Source organism: Rhinatrema bivittatum, chromosome 4, assembly GCF_901001135.1.
Source record: "Rhinatrema bivittatum chromosome 4, aRhiBiv1.1, whole genome shotgun sequence".
In the NCBI taxonomy this organism is placed as follows: domain Eukaryota; kingdom Metazoa; phylum Chordata; class Amphibia; order Gymnophiona; family Rhinatrematidae; genus Rhinatrema; species Rhinatrema bivittatum.
This window is the reverse complement of record NC_042618.1, coordinates 427,775,078-427,787,762: the sequence shown is the minus strand read 5'-3', so window position 1 is coordinate 427,787,762 and position 12,685 is coordinate 427,775,078. Positions and strand designations below refer to the sequence as shown.

The 12,685-nt window shown below is 46.1% G+C and overlaps 1 protein-coding gene across 1 annotated transcript in view; it reads right to left on the bottom strand.

The window, feature by feature from the left end:
- Positions 1-510: 510 nt before the first annotated feature.
- SRGAP3 (SLIT-ROBO Rho GTPase activating protein 3) overlaps positions 511-12,685 on the bottom strand; it is a 233,852-nt gene continuing 221,677 nt past the window's right edge. Inside the window, exons 21-22 of the mRNA XM_029601439.1 lie at positions 6,900-7,227; positions 511-6,451 (exon numbers count right to left, since the gene is read on the bottom strand). Coding sequence (XP_029457299.1) covers positions 6,035-6,451; positions 6,900-7,227 — 745 coding nt within the window. The 3' untranslated portion in view covers positions 511-6,034. The remainder of the gene's footprint in view (positions 6,452-6,899; positions 7,228-12,685) is intronic.

Below are 12,685 nucleotides of genomic sequence, written 5' to 3'. Positions count from 1 at the left end.
AACCAAGGAGCAGGGGGATGCAGAGCTCAAAACACACTGGGGCCCCGATGCAAAAAAAATGTGCTGAAAGTGGGTGCTGAGTGTTCAGCGCCTGCTTTCCTAACGCGCCCCCAGGCACCTATCCTGGGGGGGGGGGGCGCCATGCAATATTAAAATTAGGGGGCGCGCTGGCAAGGAGGCGCTAGGGGCGATTGCATGCCCCTAGCGCCTGCGAGAAGTTGGCTGTCTGCGGCTGTCCGCCGGGTAAGAAAACAGATGCTGAATTTATTGCTGTCCATTTTCCTAATCGGCGCACAGCCACGGGTTCGGAAAATGGACGCTGGTTAACTGAGCGTCCGTTTCCCGAACCTGACCACCGGCACTTTTTAAAAAAATCTTCCTCTGACTTAATATCACCATGATATTAAAGGCAGACGATGTACAGAAAAGCCGTATTTTCTGCCTTTCTGTACAACTTTTTGGGGGTGCTCAGAAAATAATGCCTGCTCTGGGCAGACAATTTCTGAGCACAAAATTGTGTGTAATGGACAAGCTTTTTTTTTTTTTTTTTGGCATTGGAGTGACTAATAGCCTCATCAACATACATTTGCATGTGATGACTGCTATTAGTTTTGCGGCGCATTTGGACAAGCGTTGTGGAGGTGCTCTTACCCTTGGATGCGCCTACACAACCTGCGTCCAACTGCCGGTTAAAGTTAGGAGTGAAAAGAAAGAAAGAGCAGCACTAAAACAAGCACCATCTGGGTACTTTCGAAAGAATGAAGACACTGTGTACCCAGGACTCCTGCCATGCACGGATACCTGTACCTCCGCAGGTATAGCCCCAGGACAGATTAGCCAGACAGCACGCAAAAGCTTTCAACTATTTCCCCTCTCCTCCTCAAAAAAAAAAAACCCCCCCAAAAAAACCACCTTCCCAAGTAACCCCAAATATGCAAAATCCATCATAGCTAAGTAAGGAGTACAAGGCTTAGAGCTTGGGAGGAGATTTTGTGCTACTTAATCTCTTAAACAAACAATCCACCTTCAAATCCTTTTTTCTGGGAATTTGTTAGGACTGCCCTGCACCCTCTGCACCTCTAGACGAGCAGATGAGGGGCAAGACGATGACATTATAACACACCCACTGGTTCTGGGTCTACAGGGGAGATTAGAATTTCCCCACAATGAACCAAATCAGATCTCAGTGCCTGGGTGGTGTCCTCCATGGCAATGCTTTCCCCTGGACTGCAAAGGGGCTTAATAACAAATCACCCAGGTCAAGCTGAACAGGCTGATCTAGGCCTGGGTTTGCTCCAATGCATGCAGGGAGATGTTATCCTACTATTCTTAGGGAAATCAAAAATACAACTCTCTGAATGCAATGGAGCAAAATCAGGACAGGGCCATACAGTTTGGTTGACCTGGGTGAGATGGCAACTCTAGCCTATAATCAAAATGATCACTTTCCTGAGAACTTTTACTACAAATGATATCCCGTGGCACACAGCATGGCCAGCGCTTTCTTGGCATCAGTGAGGTGCGGTGCTCGTGTTTTAAATGCTATTCTGGGATTTCTAGTCCTCTGTTTCCCATTGGCATAACAGGACTGGGTTCTTAAATCCAGTATATGCAAATGTAGCTCATGCATATTCACAAGGGATCTCCTGAAAACCAGACTGGCTCAGAGGGGCCCAAGGACTGGTTTGAGCAAGTATTGCCTTAATCTGGAGCGTAAGAACTAGCAGGCCTTGTGCTGAGGGTGCTCTTCTCCCTCTGGAGGTTCAAGACTGAGCAAGCAGCACTAACCCACAGTTAACAACTCTTTCCTCTTTCACGCCTTACATTTTAGCAGTAACTTTCCAGCATCTAAGCATAAACAGCAAGACAGATATGTACAGTATATTTGTTCATAAGACGGACTAGAACGGGCAAGAGCCAGGTAAAGGCAAAAGGCCCGTTAGTGATAAATGCAGCTGCCCCGGACCTACAGACCGAGAGCTTGGGATGTGTGGCCCCCGAGCGCTGACCAGTCCCATTCATTCCCTTCTCCCGCACTGCAGCTCGGAGGTTTTGTTGTGTACCTTGTGAGAATTATAAATGGGTCTCCCAGATCAGTGTCAACCTTTCTACCTCTGAAGAAGGAAACATGGGGGGAGGAGGGAGAAGGGGGTCAATACATTCTCATGGTTTGTCCCCGCACTGTCAGCCATCCACCCTTTTTTGACAACATGGCAATCAGAAAATCTGCACATTTTTACTTAAAGTATTATTTCAGCATTTAGAACAATGTTGCTTCCTCTCTTTTGTTTTGGTTTTTTTTCAGGGCTTGACTGTATTATATCCTTCTGTGCCTGGTGGTTCTTGGGAAGAGGGAGCTAGGGTCCATGAGCAGTTTCTGTATGTGATCCTGCAGGGGGCTAGGCATAAGAATAATCCCAAGTCCCAAAATAGGTAGGAAACTTACTTCCCAAGAAACAATTATTTTGATCATCTAATTCTGGCTAGCACTACATGATAGCACTATATCCCGGAGCTGCGCAGAGCCACTTTGAGCAGCTATGTTGAAAAGATGCTTTAGTGGGGGGGGCCAACTCCGGTCCTCAAGATCCACAAACAAGCCAGGTTTACAGGATATCCACAATGAATATGCATGCAGATAGATTTGCATACAATGGAGGAAATTCTGTCTCCTGCATATTCATTTGGGATATTCTGAAAACCTGGCCTGTTTGTGGCTCTCGAGGGTGGAGCTGGCACCTCCTGCTTTGGTGCATCACTAGCCTCCCTGGCTGTTTCCTGCTGCTCCAGTCCACGCCTTGCCTTATGATCTCTGCCAGACGGTGGTTGAATGAAAGGGAATCATGACTGGTGCTGCTTTGGTGCAGAATTCATCAAAGCTTTTTCATACAGTGCTCCTGGAAGTGATCAAAGAATGAGACATTTAGGTGATGCCTGCAGGCACTGCGAGTGTCTCCTCCGTGACACCTGTGACCGGCTGCTCTTTGATCCCTTGGTGGTCTTACTTTAGGTTCTCGGCAAGCTGATATACATTTAATGAGACCAATGTAGCAATTATATCCAAAGCTAGGGCTATACGGGAGTTTCCCAGACTATGTAAGTCCCTGCCACAAATCAGCCCTTAGCTGGAAAGAGGAGTGCAAAAGTCGGTGCTACAAGAAGCACCAAGCCATTTGAAGCTAATCGCGCCCTTAAGTGTGGGCTGCCAATTGCTAACCCCCAGCCCAAATACATATCGGAGAGTGGGTAAAAGGGCTGTAGCAAGGGAGTAGGAAATGCAGGAATTGAGATTGAAATATTACAATAATGCACACACATCAAGGGCAGGAGCCTCTACTCTAGCCAAGCTATGCCAAAAAGTTCATTTTAGCATGCGCTTCCGTCACTGCCCACATTTATACACACACCAACAGCGGCTCAGCAACCGAGCAATGGCTTTTCCTGCACTGCCACGGACCTTACTTCGCAACAAGATGTGTTTTTAAGGGCCTACAGCCAGGCATGAAAGCCTCAAGGTGAACACAGTCAGGCTCAGAAAAGAGGGATGGGTATCTGTTTTCCTTTTATAATCTGCTCTCGGCCACCAAAAAGGCCTGCGCCTCCTGCTGTGATAGGTCCACTGAGGGAGGTGGAGAGGGAGCAGAGCAGTGATCTTTCTAAAACCTTTCCATTACAAGGCCTCTTCCGCCCTTTTGACACTCAGCCCCAGAATAGTCACTCGTGAGGTCAGTAAAGAAGTGACCCGTTCCTAGTCGAGGCCTATCCTCCTGACAGCCAATACTACATATGACAGGGCATGAAACACACAGCCTCGTACAAAGTACAGTGTTCAAGAATAAAAAAAAACCCCAAACACTCCATGTGGAGGGAGTTATGAGAAGAAACTGAAGGAGGGGCTGGGATCCAGCATATAATCTATGCTGAAGGAGCTGGGGGAAGGAGACCTACATGCAGGCCTTTCTGTAGCTGTCTAATAGGCAGGGACACACCTTGTGCAAGTTCAAACTGCTATCCTATCTAGCACAGAAAGTGCAACAATTTCCCAGCCAGATATGGCTCACACTTGACTGTTTATGCAAGAGGCAATGAGCTTACACAGGATCCTTGGTGTGCTCCTGAACTAAGCCTTGCCATTAAGGCAGCCCCCCTGTGTCGCTCTGACTCAGAGATACTAGCACACGTTCTAGCTGAGGGACTGGGCAGATCTGTAAGTAGAAGGTGCCTAGGTCCTACCACCACTCAAATATTTCGGGTGTAGGTGTGCGAGCTCTCTTTCCTCAAATTGTCCTCCTTCGTCCTGAGGCATGAATGACAACTGAGCTATGTGGAACTCAGCTCACAGGCACATGCACAGATGTTATTTACCAATGCAAGCTACATGCACTCAAGTGGCGACTCTGGCAGGAAGCAGAGCGGTATATAGAGATGTGGAGGGGCTCGGTATGGTGAACAGTTTTCTGGAATGGAATATGTAGGTGATACGCTGCTCCATCACTAACCTGAAGATGTCGTCTCCATAGCCATGGTTTGATTCAAGACAGAAGCTGTTTTACAGCGAGCATGGATGAGAATGGGGGGGGGGGGGGGGTGTCACCTCTGGCCTAGTGGTTAGAGCTCATAGCTTGGCATGAGGTGGGGCTTGTTTTCTGACCTATTATGGGGGACCTTGGGCAAGTCCCTGTTTCCGTCTGAGCTCTTCTTCATGTTGGAAGTTGTAACATTACCCAAGTTTCAGGAATAGGTGGCTGCACCACCCGACAGTGAAGTATCTCCAGGCACGTTTCTGCAGCACGGCCACTGTACAGCACCTTCTCATTCGGGTGGGATTCTCTACGAATTCAATTATTTTTCTTGTTATCCTGAGGGAGAAAACGATTTCAGTAGAGGTACAGTGCTCTTGTTCACTGCCAGAATTTCACCAGCAGTGAGCCATGACCTGACTCACAGTGCCAAGAAACAACTATTAGTGTGGGGATCAGCACTACTGTCCCCACCTTCCCTCCACCCCCATCCCTAAATAAATCCAAATACTGCATTCAGAAGAGCATTCCTGCACTCTGCTCACCATGGGACACCCCTCACTCACAATACCTTTTATATAAAGAACAGATCTTGCTGAATCCTTCACAGTTAATCTGTTATAGTAATTAGTAGAGGGAAAGGAAAAAATATATATATATAACTCCAGTATTTCAAAATGGTATAAGTTAATCTCTATAGATATAGCAGACATTCCAGGATCTCATCATTTCCCTCTGATCCTCCAAGACAACTGTATTATTATACACACATAACACTGCACTATGTTGTGGTTCAGGGTAATTATAACCCATTAACTATATGTAAACAGAAGGACATTATCCGTGTCTGTACGCACTCCATGTTGAGTGGTAACCACAGGCTTCAGCAGTTTTGTAGTGATTTCAGGTTTCTTTAATGAAGGAGTCCAACAGTGGTGTTTGAGATCAGTCTATTGGGTTGAACTGAATGATCTTCCAGTCTTTCCTACAGCTAAGAGAGTTTGAGCAGAACTCAACAAGTGCCTTCCTCTGAACTGGTGTGGTCCGTCAGTCCGGGCATTAATCTTGTATTGCTTGATACACAGGTGATGTACACACCTTCTGCCCCCTTCCTACTGCACTCCCCTCCCCTGGTGAACCAACACAAACACTGTTACACAGGAAGTTACAGGGCTTATTTCTGAGGTAACTAAAAAAGGAATTTGTGATAATTTTGTAATATATATATATATATGTATATATACATACACACACACATATATATATAGAGAGAGAGGGAAAGCATAGATTCCAGTGAAAATATATAGAACAACCATATTATATCACTATACAGTTTTTAATTCAAGCTTATGAAATATTTCTGCCCACATAATCCTATATACGTAGCACTAGGCCTCAGAGGCCTATTTGTTTGTTCGTAAACAATTTTGATCAGAGTATTCTTTATATATACACCCTTATAGTTTTCACTAGTAGAAGGTAGTCACTGCTACCCTATGCTGCTTCAACATCGGCTACATCGTTCCCGATTTGTCAGAGGAATTATTGGGGAAAATCTTCTCGGTGGGGGTCACCGCTGGGCTGCCCATCCCTGAGCTGCTGCTGCTGCTGGACCGGTGCTGCGCCATTGGTCTGGCCGGCCTCATGGGTGGAGGCCTGAGCTGAGCCCCTGCCAGCCTCGCGGAGAGGGCCGGCTTGAACGTGGTCATCATTTCGGTGCTGGAGCTGCTGCTCCGCCTCATGACAGCATCAGGGTCCCGGATCATGATGGTGTGAAGGGGGCTGGCGGGTTCAGAGCTCCCTGGCCCCATCTGGGGGTTCTTCATCGGCTCCAGGGTGTCCAGCACAACATCCGGGGCCTGCTTCACAGTATTTTGTCTCTCTAGCTCACGCAGCTCATTCAGGGCTGTGCTCATTGTCTTCTCAATGTCCTGTAACTCAGATAAAAAGGCAGGGAAGACGTCAGGAAAAACAATTTGCTGTAAATTGCTTATCCCTTGGTTGCTGTTTTTGGGTCTTGCAATGCTGAATTAATTTACCCACTTTATATTTTGTCTTGCACTATATTCATCAGGTGTCAGAATGGTCTCACGATTGCCCCATATCCCCGGTCCTGCTAGGTATATAGTAATACCCAGCATGGAAGTACACCCAGGGGAAGGAGGTTAACACAGCTAACGCATTATCAAGCCCGTAAACAATTTTAAAGGGAGACACTCAGTACTCATTCTTAATATAAAAGGGCAATATCTTATTTTTAAAAAAACATGATGTTAAAATGGCAGGTCACCTCACCTGTTCTTGTCTGTTCATGATCCTACCTGGACTATAGCTCTCAATACATGTTCACAGGTATTCAAATTGTCAGGACCCCTTTACCTCAGCAAGGGCTTCTGCCTCCAGGGACTTATGGTCTCCAAGGCTGCTGTGCCGCGTGGAACCAGGGGCTGATCTCAGAGGGTGCCCATCAGACAAGGCCTTCCTGTCGGTGTAATTGATGCTCCCGGCGCTTCCAAAAGTGGCCATCCTGCGTTTCTCAGGGCTTTCCATCCTCCCTCTGCTGACCGGGATCTTGTGGGGGCTGCTTGGACAGGCTGCTGCTCGGGGAGGGGTGTCCACAGCCGGACCCAGCCCTCTGGGGGGGCTGTGGGTGTCGCCGCCACTCCTGCGACGTGGTATGGCAGCGCCATCGGATCGCAGCCTTACCCTGCAAGAATGGATGACACAGGGAAAAGGGCCCGAGAGAACATGTATTCAATTCTTATGCTGAGAGCATGGCATCGAGTAAGAAAAATGAAAATGCTTGTATGGTGCATGAAATTCCTAATCACAAAATAAGCCAGAGAGGAGGAGGAGAGAGCATGCATATGCTAATTCTAATTTAATTCTAATTTTGAGCCATATACTGCATTTCTGGGCCATAAGAAAAATCCATAATAAAATCCATTTTATTAAACATGCAGTAAACATGTAATGATTAATTTATTTATTTATTTATTTTTAATTTTTATATACCGGAATTCCTGTATGCAATACAAATCAATCCGGTTTTGATGCGTTTCATATCAGTTTCCTAAACTGTTGAAATTCTGCATATGCAGAATTCATAGCACAGTTTGCTACAGATATATAGAATTTCTCCTTTTTGTCATATTTGTAGTAAAATGGCCATTATTTTTACAATAATGCATTCAATGGCAAAGAAAGAAAAAACTGAAAAACTGCTCAAAATCGGTTTTCTGCAATGACCAATTCAGCATTCTTAGTGGGCGAGTGTTTTCGATGTGCATCTATTATCCCTTATACTGTAAGGGGTTTAGTGCGTTGGAAACGCACTAAACCCCCTGGAAACTAACAGCGCTCACCACATGCAAATGCACGTTGATGAGGCTAATTAGTCAGTCACTCAAGATTCTGAAAATAAAATGTGCGGCCTAAAAAAGTGTACGGAAAAGCAGCCTGCTCCCTCTGCTGAACTTCCTCCCCACCCCCTCACCTCAGCCCTGGAAGAAGGACAATGCTGCCTGATGGGGGGTGGGAGCCAGACAGACCCAGCATGTTAATCCTCAAAGCTGACCAGGCTAGGCAGAAATTTTTATTGCCTGGCACAGCCTGGGGCCTAACCAGGTGGAGGGGAGAGACAGACGTAGCACTGTGGGACAGGAGTGAAGGAGGAAGATAGAGGGGTAGGGGCAAGAAAGAGGGTTAGGAAAGAGGGGAGATGGGGAAAGGCAGAGTGCTGGGATCAGGGAGGGGAGGGAGATGTGGGGGTCTGGCTGGAGAGAGTGCTGGGGTCAGGGAGGGGAGGGGAATCCTGGATCTTGCACAGGAGAGTGCTGGGGTCAGGGAGGGGAAGGAGATGTGGGGGTCTGGCTGGGGAGAGTCCTGGGGTCTTGTATGGGAGAATGCTGGGGTCAGGGAGGGGAGGGGAATCCTGGATCTTGCACAGGAGAGTGCTGAGTTAGGGAGCAGAGAAGAATCCTGGGTTATGGCTGGGAAGAGTGTTGGGAGGAGAGGAGGAGGGTGCTGGGTTATGGCTGGGAAGAGTGTTGGGAGGAGAGGAGGAGGGTGCTGGGGTCTGGCTGGGGAGAGTGTTGGGGGAGAGGAGGAGGGTGCTGGGGTCTGGCTGGGGAGAGTGTTGGGGGGAGAGGAGGAGGGTGCTGGGGTCTGGCTGGGGAGAGTGTTGGGGGGAGAGGAGGAGGGTGCTGGGGTCTGGCTGGGGAGAGTGTTGGGGGGAGAGGAGGAGGGTGCTGGGGTCTGGCTGGGAGAGTGTTGGGGGGAGAGGAGGAGGGTGCTGGGGTCTGGTTGAGGAGAGTGTTGGGGGGAGAGGAGGAGGGTGCTGGGGTCTGGCTGGGGAGAGTGTTGGGGGAGAGGAGGAGGGTGCTGGGGTCTGGCTGGGGAGAGTGTTGGGGGGAGAGGAGGAGGGTGCTGGGGTCTGGTTGAGGAGAGTGCTGGGTTAGGGAGGGGAGGAGAATCCTGGGGTCTTGCTCGCCTCAGTAATTTTTCTATTACAGTTTCAGACTACATAATAAAAAAGCTGATACAATTTTGCTGAGAATAATCAGCTTTGCAAAGCCCACTTAGTGTGTTTTTATTACGTAGTCTTGGAGTATAATTTGTCCTGTTCTTTTTGGGGTAACAGCTTGACCAGTTCCGGGAGAGATCCCCATCACCTACTCCCTGACTGGAGATGGCCATCACTGAACTATATTTTAATTATATTACACCATAGCTGAGAGTTCAGTTAGCAGGATGAGAACACTAAAATGTTTACGTGGGAAACTGTTAATGCGGCCTCTGCAGTCTGCTATATCTGTGCTAACTCTTTGGATTTAGCACCATGGAATTACTTTGCTCTCAATGTGGCGCTCTGCAATCTGTTATAGCTGTGCTAACACTCTGGATTTATTTTTTTATTTAAAAGATTCCACCCATATCCATAGTTGATGGCGGATTACATAAAAACATATATAATCAAACAGGACAAAAGATTAAAAAGAAACCAAACTCAATAAATAAAAAAACTAATAAAAATAGAAATAATAATTGAAAATTGAGAAACACTGACTACCTCTATTAATGCTAAAAGTCCATAAAAATATAATATCCTGATCATAAAATAAAAACTGAAAAGAAAGGCTAATACTCCTAATCTATTAGATGGTCACCTCTATCACAACTCTTCACTGAAAGTCTACTTAAAAAGAAAGGTTTTCAATGCTTTTTTAAATAACGAGGAGTCTGTCATGGACCACAGATAACTGGTGAGTGTATTTCTGCGTATGGAGTCCACAACAGAAAACACTTAGTCAGGGGGAATATCTGGTGATGAGAGAAGGAGGGCACGTTGAAACCTGCTCGGAGAAGGATGATCTAGGGCGCTTATTGGTCATCTGTGAGGTGCTCTGCCCTGGGATCCCATCCCGGGTTTGGTGTCACATCATCTGCCTGAGCCACTAGCAAGTATTTAAAATGCGGCTGCAGTGGCATTTGAATTGGGGGAGTATTTGGTGGTGAGAGAAGGAGGGAGCGTTGAGACCTGCCTGGAGAAGGCGATCTAGGGAGCTCGATGATCATCTGTGTGGTGCTCTACTCCGGGGTCTCCTCCCCCATTTGGTGTGACATCATCTGCCTGAGGTGCTAGCAAGTATTTAATTGTGGCTGCAGTAGCACGCAGTCGCCGGTGTGCAGCCAAAGCCACGCACCAATGGGTGCACCCCTTATGCCCAATGGGAAGGAAAAAGGAAAAGTAAGATCATAACTTCTTCTCCAGCTCCCAAACATGTCCAGCTTTTGGGTGAGTCGCTTATTATGGACAGTAGGATCAAACAATCTCTCGTAGAGAAATCTTTAAGTCCTGGCCCTATTCAGCCTCCACCCCAGCCAACAGGGTTGAATCTGGCTGCTATCCTATGCAAATTATTTCCTACCTTGCGAGGATCTGACTCCGTTGTTTCCAATACAGAGCAAGCTCCCTGATCCTAATATTGATACATCTTTGAGTAGGGTTGAATGAACAACTGTCTCGCTCCCTGTTTCCCATCTAGTTTCTCTGCCAATGATTATATCTCCTTTTTTAGGGATATGCAAGAACTTAATGTGGTAACGCTGAATGACATTTGGAGGTTGGTGGCCAAACTTTAACCCAGCTCTCAAATTTCTCTGCTGAAACCAGAGCCAAATTTGAAGAACAGGATAATTTTTTGGCTCTTTGGGAAACACTATTTCCACTCTTAATGAGACCATAACATGAGTGAAAAATGCAGGATTATCCTCTATAAAAGATAGCTTGATTGTTCATAGTCATTTGGAAGGCTTAGAAAATGCTATGCATTTAAGGCTCTTAAATGTTCCAATCACAAAACTGCTGTCACCTTTTGAAATGTTTAAAAAAATATCTTATGGAGATCTTAAGTTTTTCGGAGGATCAAATTCCTGGTGTTTCAAATATATATTATTTACCCAGGCAGAGAGGGTTAAGCGTGGGAGGAGTACTTACTATCATCTCTTGGGCAAGGAAGTCCTAATATATCTGCTTTTTTAGAAGCTTCTATAGATATGGCGCCTACCAGGGCCACTTTAATTATCTCCTTTAGTCTAGAAATGCTGGCTTCCAGAAGCACTGCCAGAATAAGCATTTTTCTTTTTGTGGCAACAAAATACAAGTTTTTCCTGATGTCTCTCGTGATTCTCAGGTAAGAAGGAAGCATTTTCTTTCCTTGACGCAGAGGGTGTTGCCCATAGGGCAGAGGGTTTATACAGGGGCAACTCAAGGCAATCTGCTGCCTGAGGTGAAGGATGACATGGCGTCCGCCCCCTCCCCCCATGGCCCAGTGCAGGTGAAATCACCGAGGGCCACGGCAGGGGGAAGGCAATGGAGGGTGGAGTGACTTGCCCAAGGTCACAAGGAATGGCAATAGGATTTGAACCCTGGCTTCCCTTGTTTGCAGCCCACTGCTGTAACCACTCAGCTTTTGGGCCTGCTATTTTTTTTGTTCTCAGTCTTCGGCATCTGCCCTAGTGGGCGCCGGAGAAACGTTTTAATGGGGTCGGGTGGCCCCACCTCCTGAGTCTAGAAATAGGACTCCTCCATTCCCTATAGCCTGCCTCCTACCCTTCTCCAGGATCTGCCCCCTGGGGGTGTGAGAGGTTGGTGAATGGTGGGAGTCTGTGTGTGTGACACACTCTCTCTTAGGGCTGATACAAGGGTAGTAGATGCCCTAGGCAAACCTTACAGCCTTTCATTCCCTTCCCCCTCCACATAATTAAAACTTATGCATTCTTTTCTATTTTAAAATGTATTAATTTCCCCAACCTAAAAAAGCAGATTGCATATGGGAAATAGACATTCAAAGTGCAATCTTCTGAAGTAAAAATATCACTTACAACAACATATATATTATATAGGCATACACTGCAAAAAAGACACTTTCAATAACAATAGTTTAATATACTTAATAAACTACCTTTTCTCATAGTAATCAAGGCGGTTACTGGATCCCATATGGTATTAGGCCTATGGTAAAGGGCACTGGGTGTGGACTTGGCCCACAGAAAGCCAGGAATAAACTGAACTACAATTCCAATATAGTAAGCCTTCCCGATCATAACTGCCAGCACTCAACGTATGAAAAAGTCATGCTGCAAATATTACATCAGGCCCTAAACACCAATATACCTTCTATTAGGAAAACAGATTAAAGCCAGATTGTTGTAAATCCCTACACAGAAACTACATGCTAGCAGAATACCTAAAGCCTCAATCACACAAGCAGAACATAGACGGACTCTCACCAAATACAGAATAAAGAGATCATAAAATATACATTGAAAATGTATAGACAAAAATTGAACTGGAAATCACAAGAAGCCAAAGTTTGTAAGCAATGCAAACACAATCAAGAAATATAAAACTTTAAACAAACCAATAAAAAGACTATCAAATCTGCTGATAAATTCAGCCATGTAAAAACACGTATAAAAATGTTTAAAATATTACACTAATACAATATTTCAAAACATCACATCCAATAATTAAAACTAACAGGAATAAAAAAAACTCTCCCCCTCTCCATCCCTGGGAACTTTAGATTTCCAGTCCTCCTGAGATTGTCGTAGATTGGAGGAGGGTGCACAGACTTTAACCTCTCTCACACACATATATA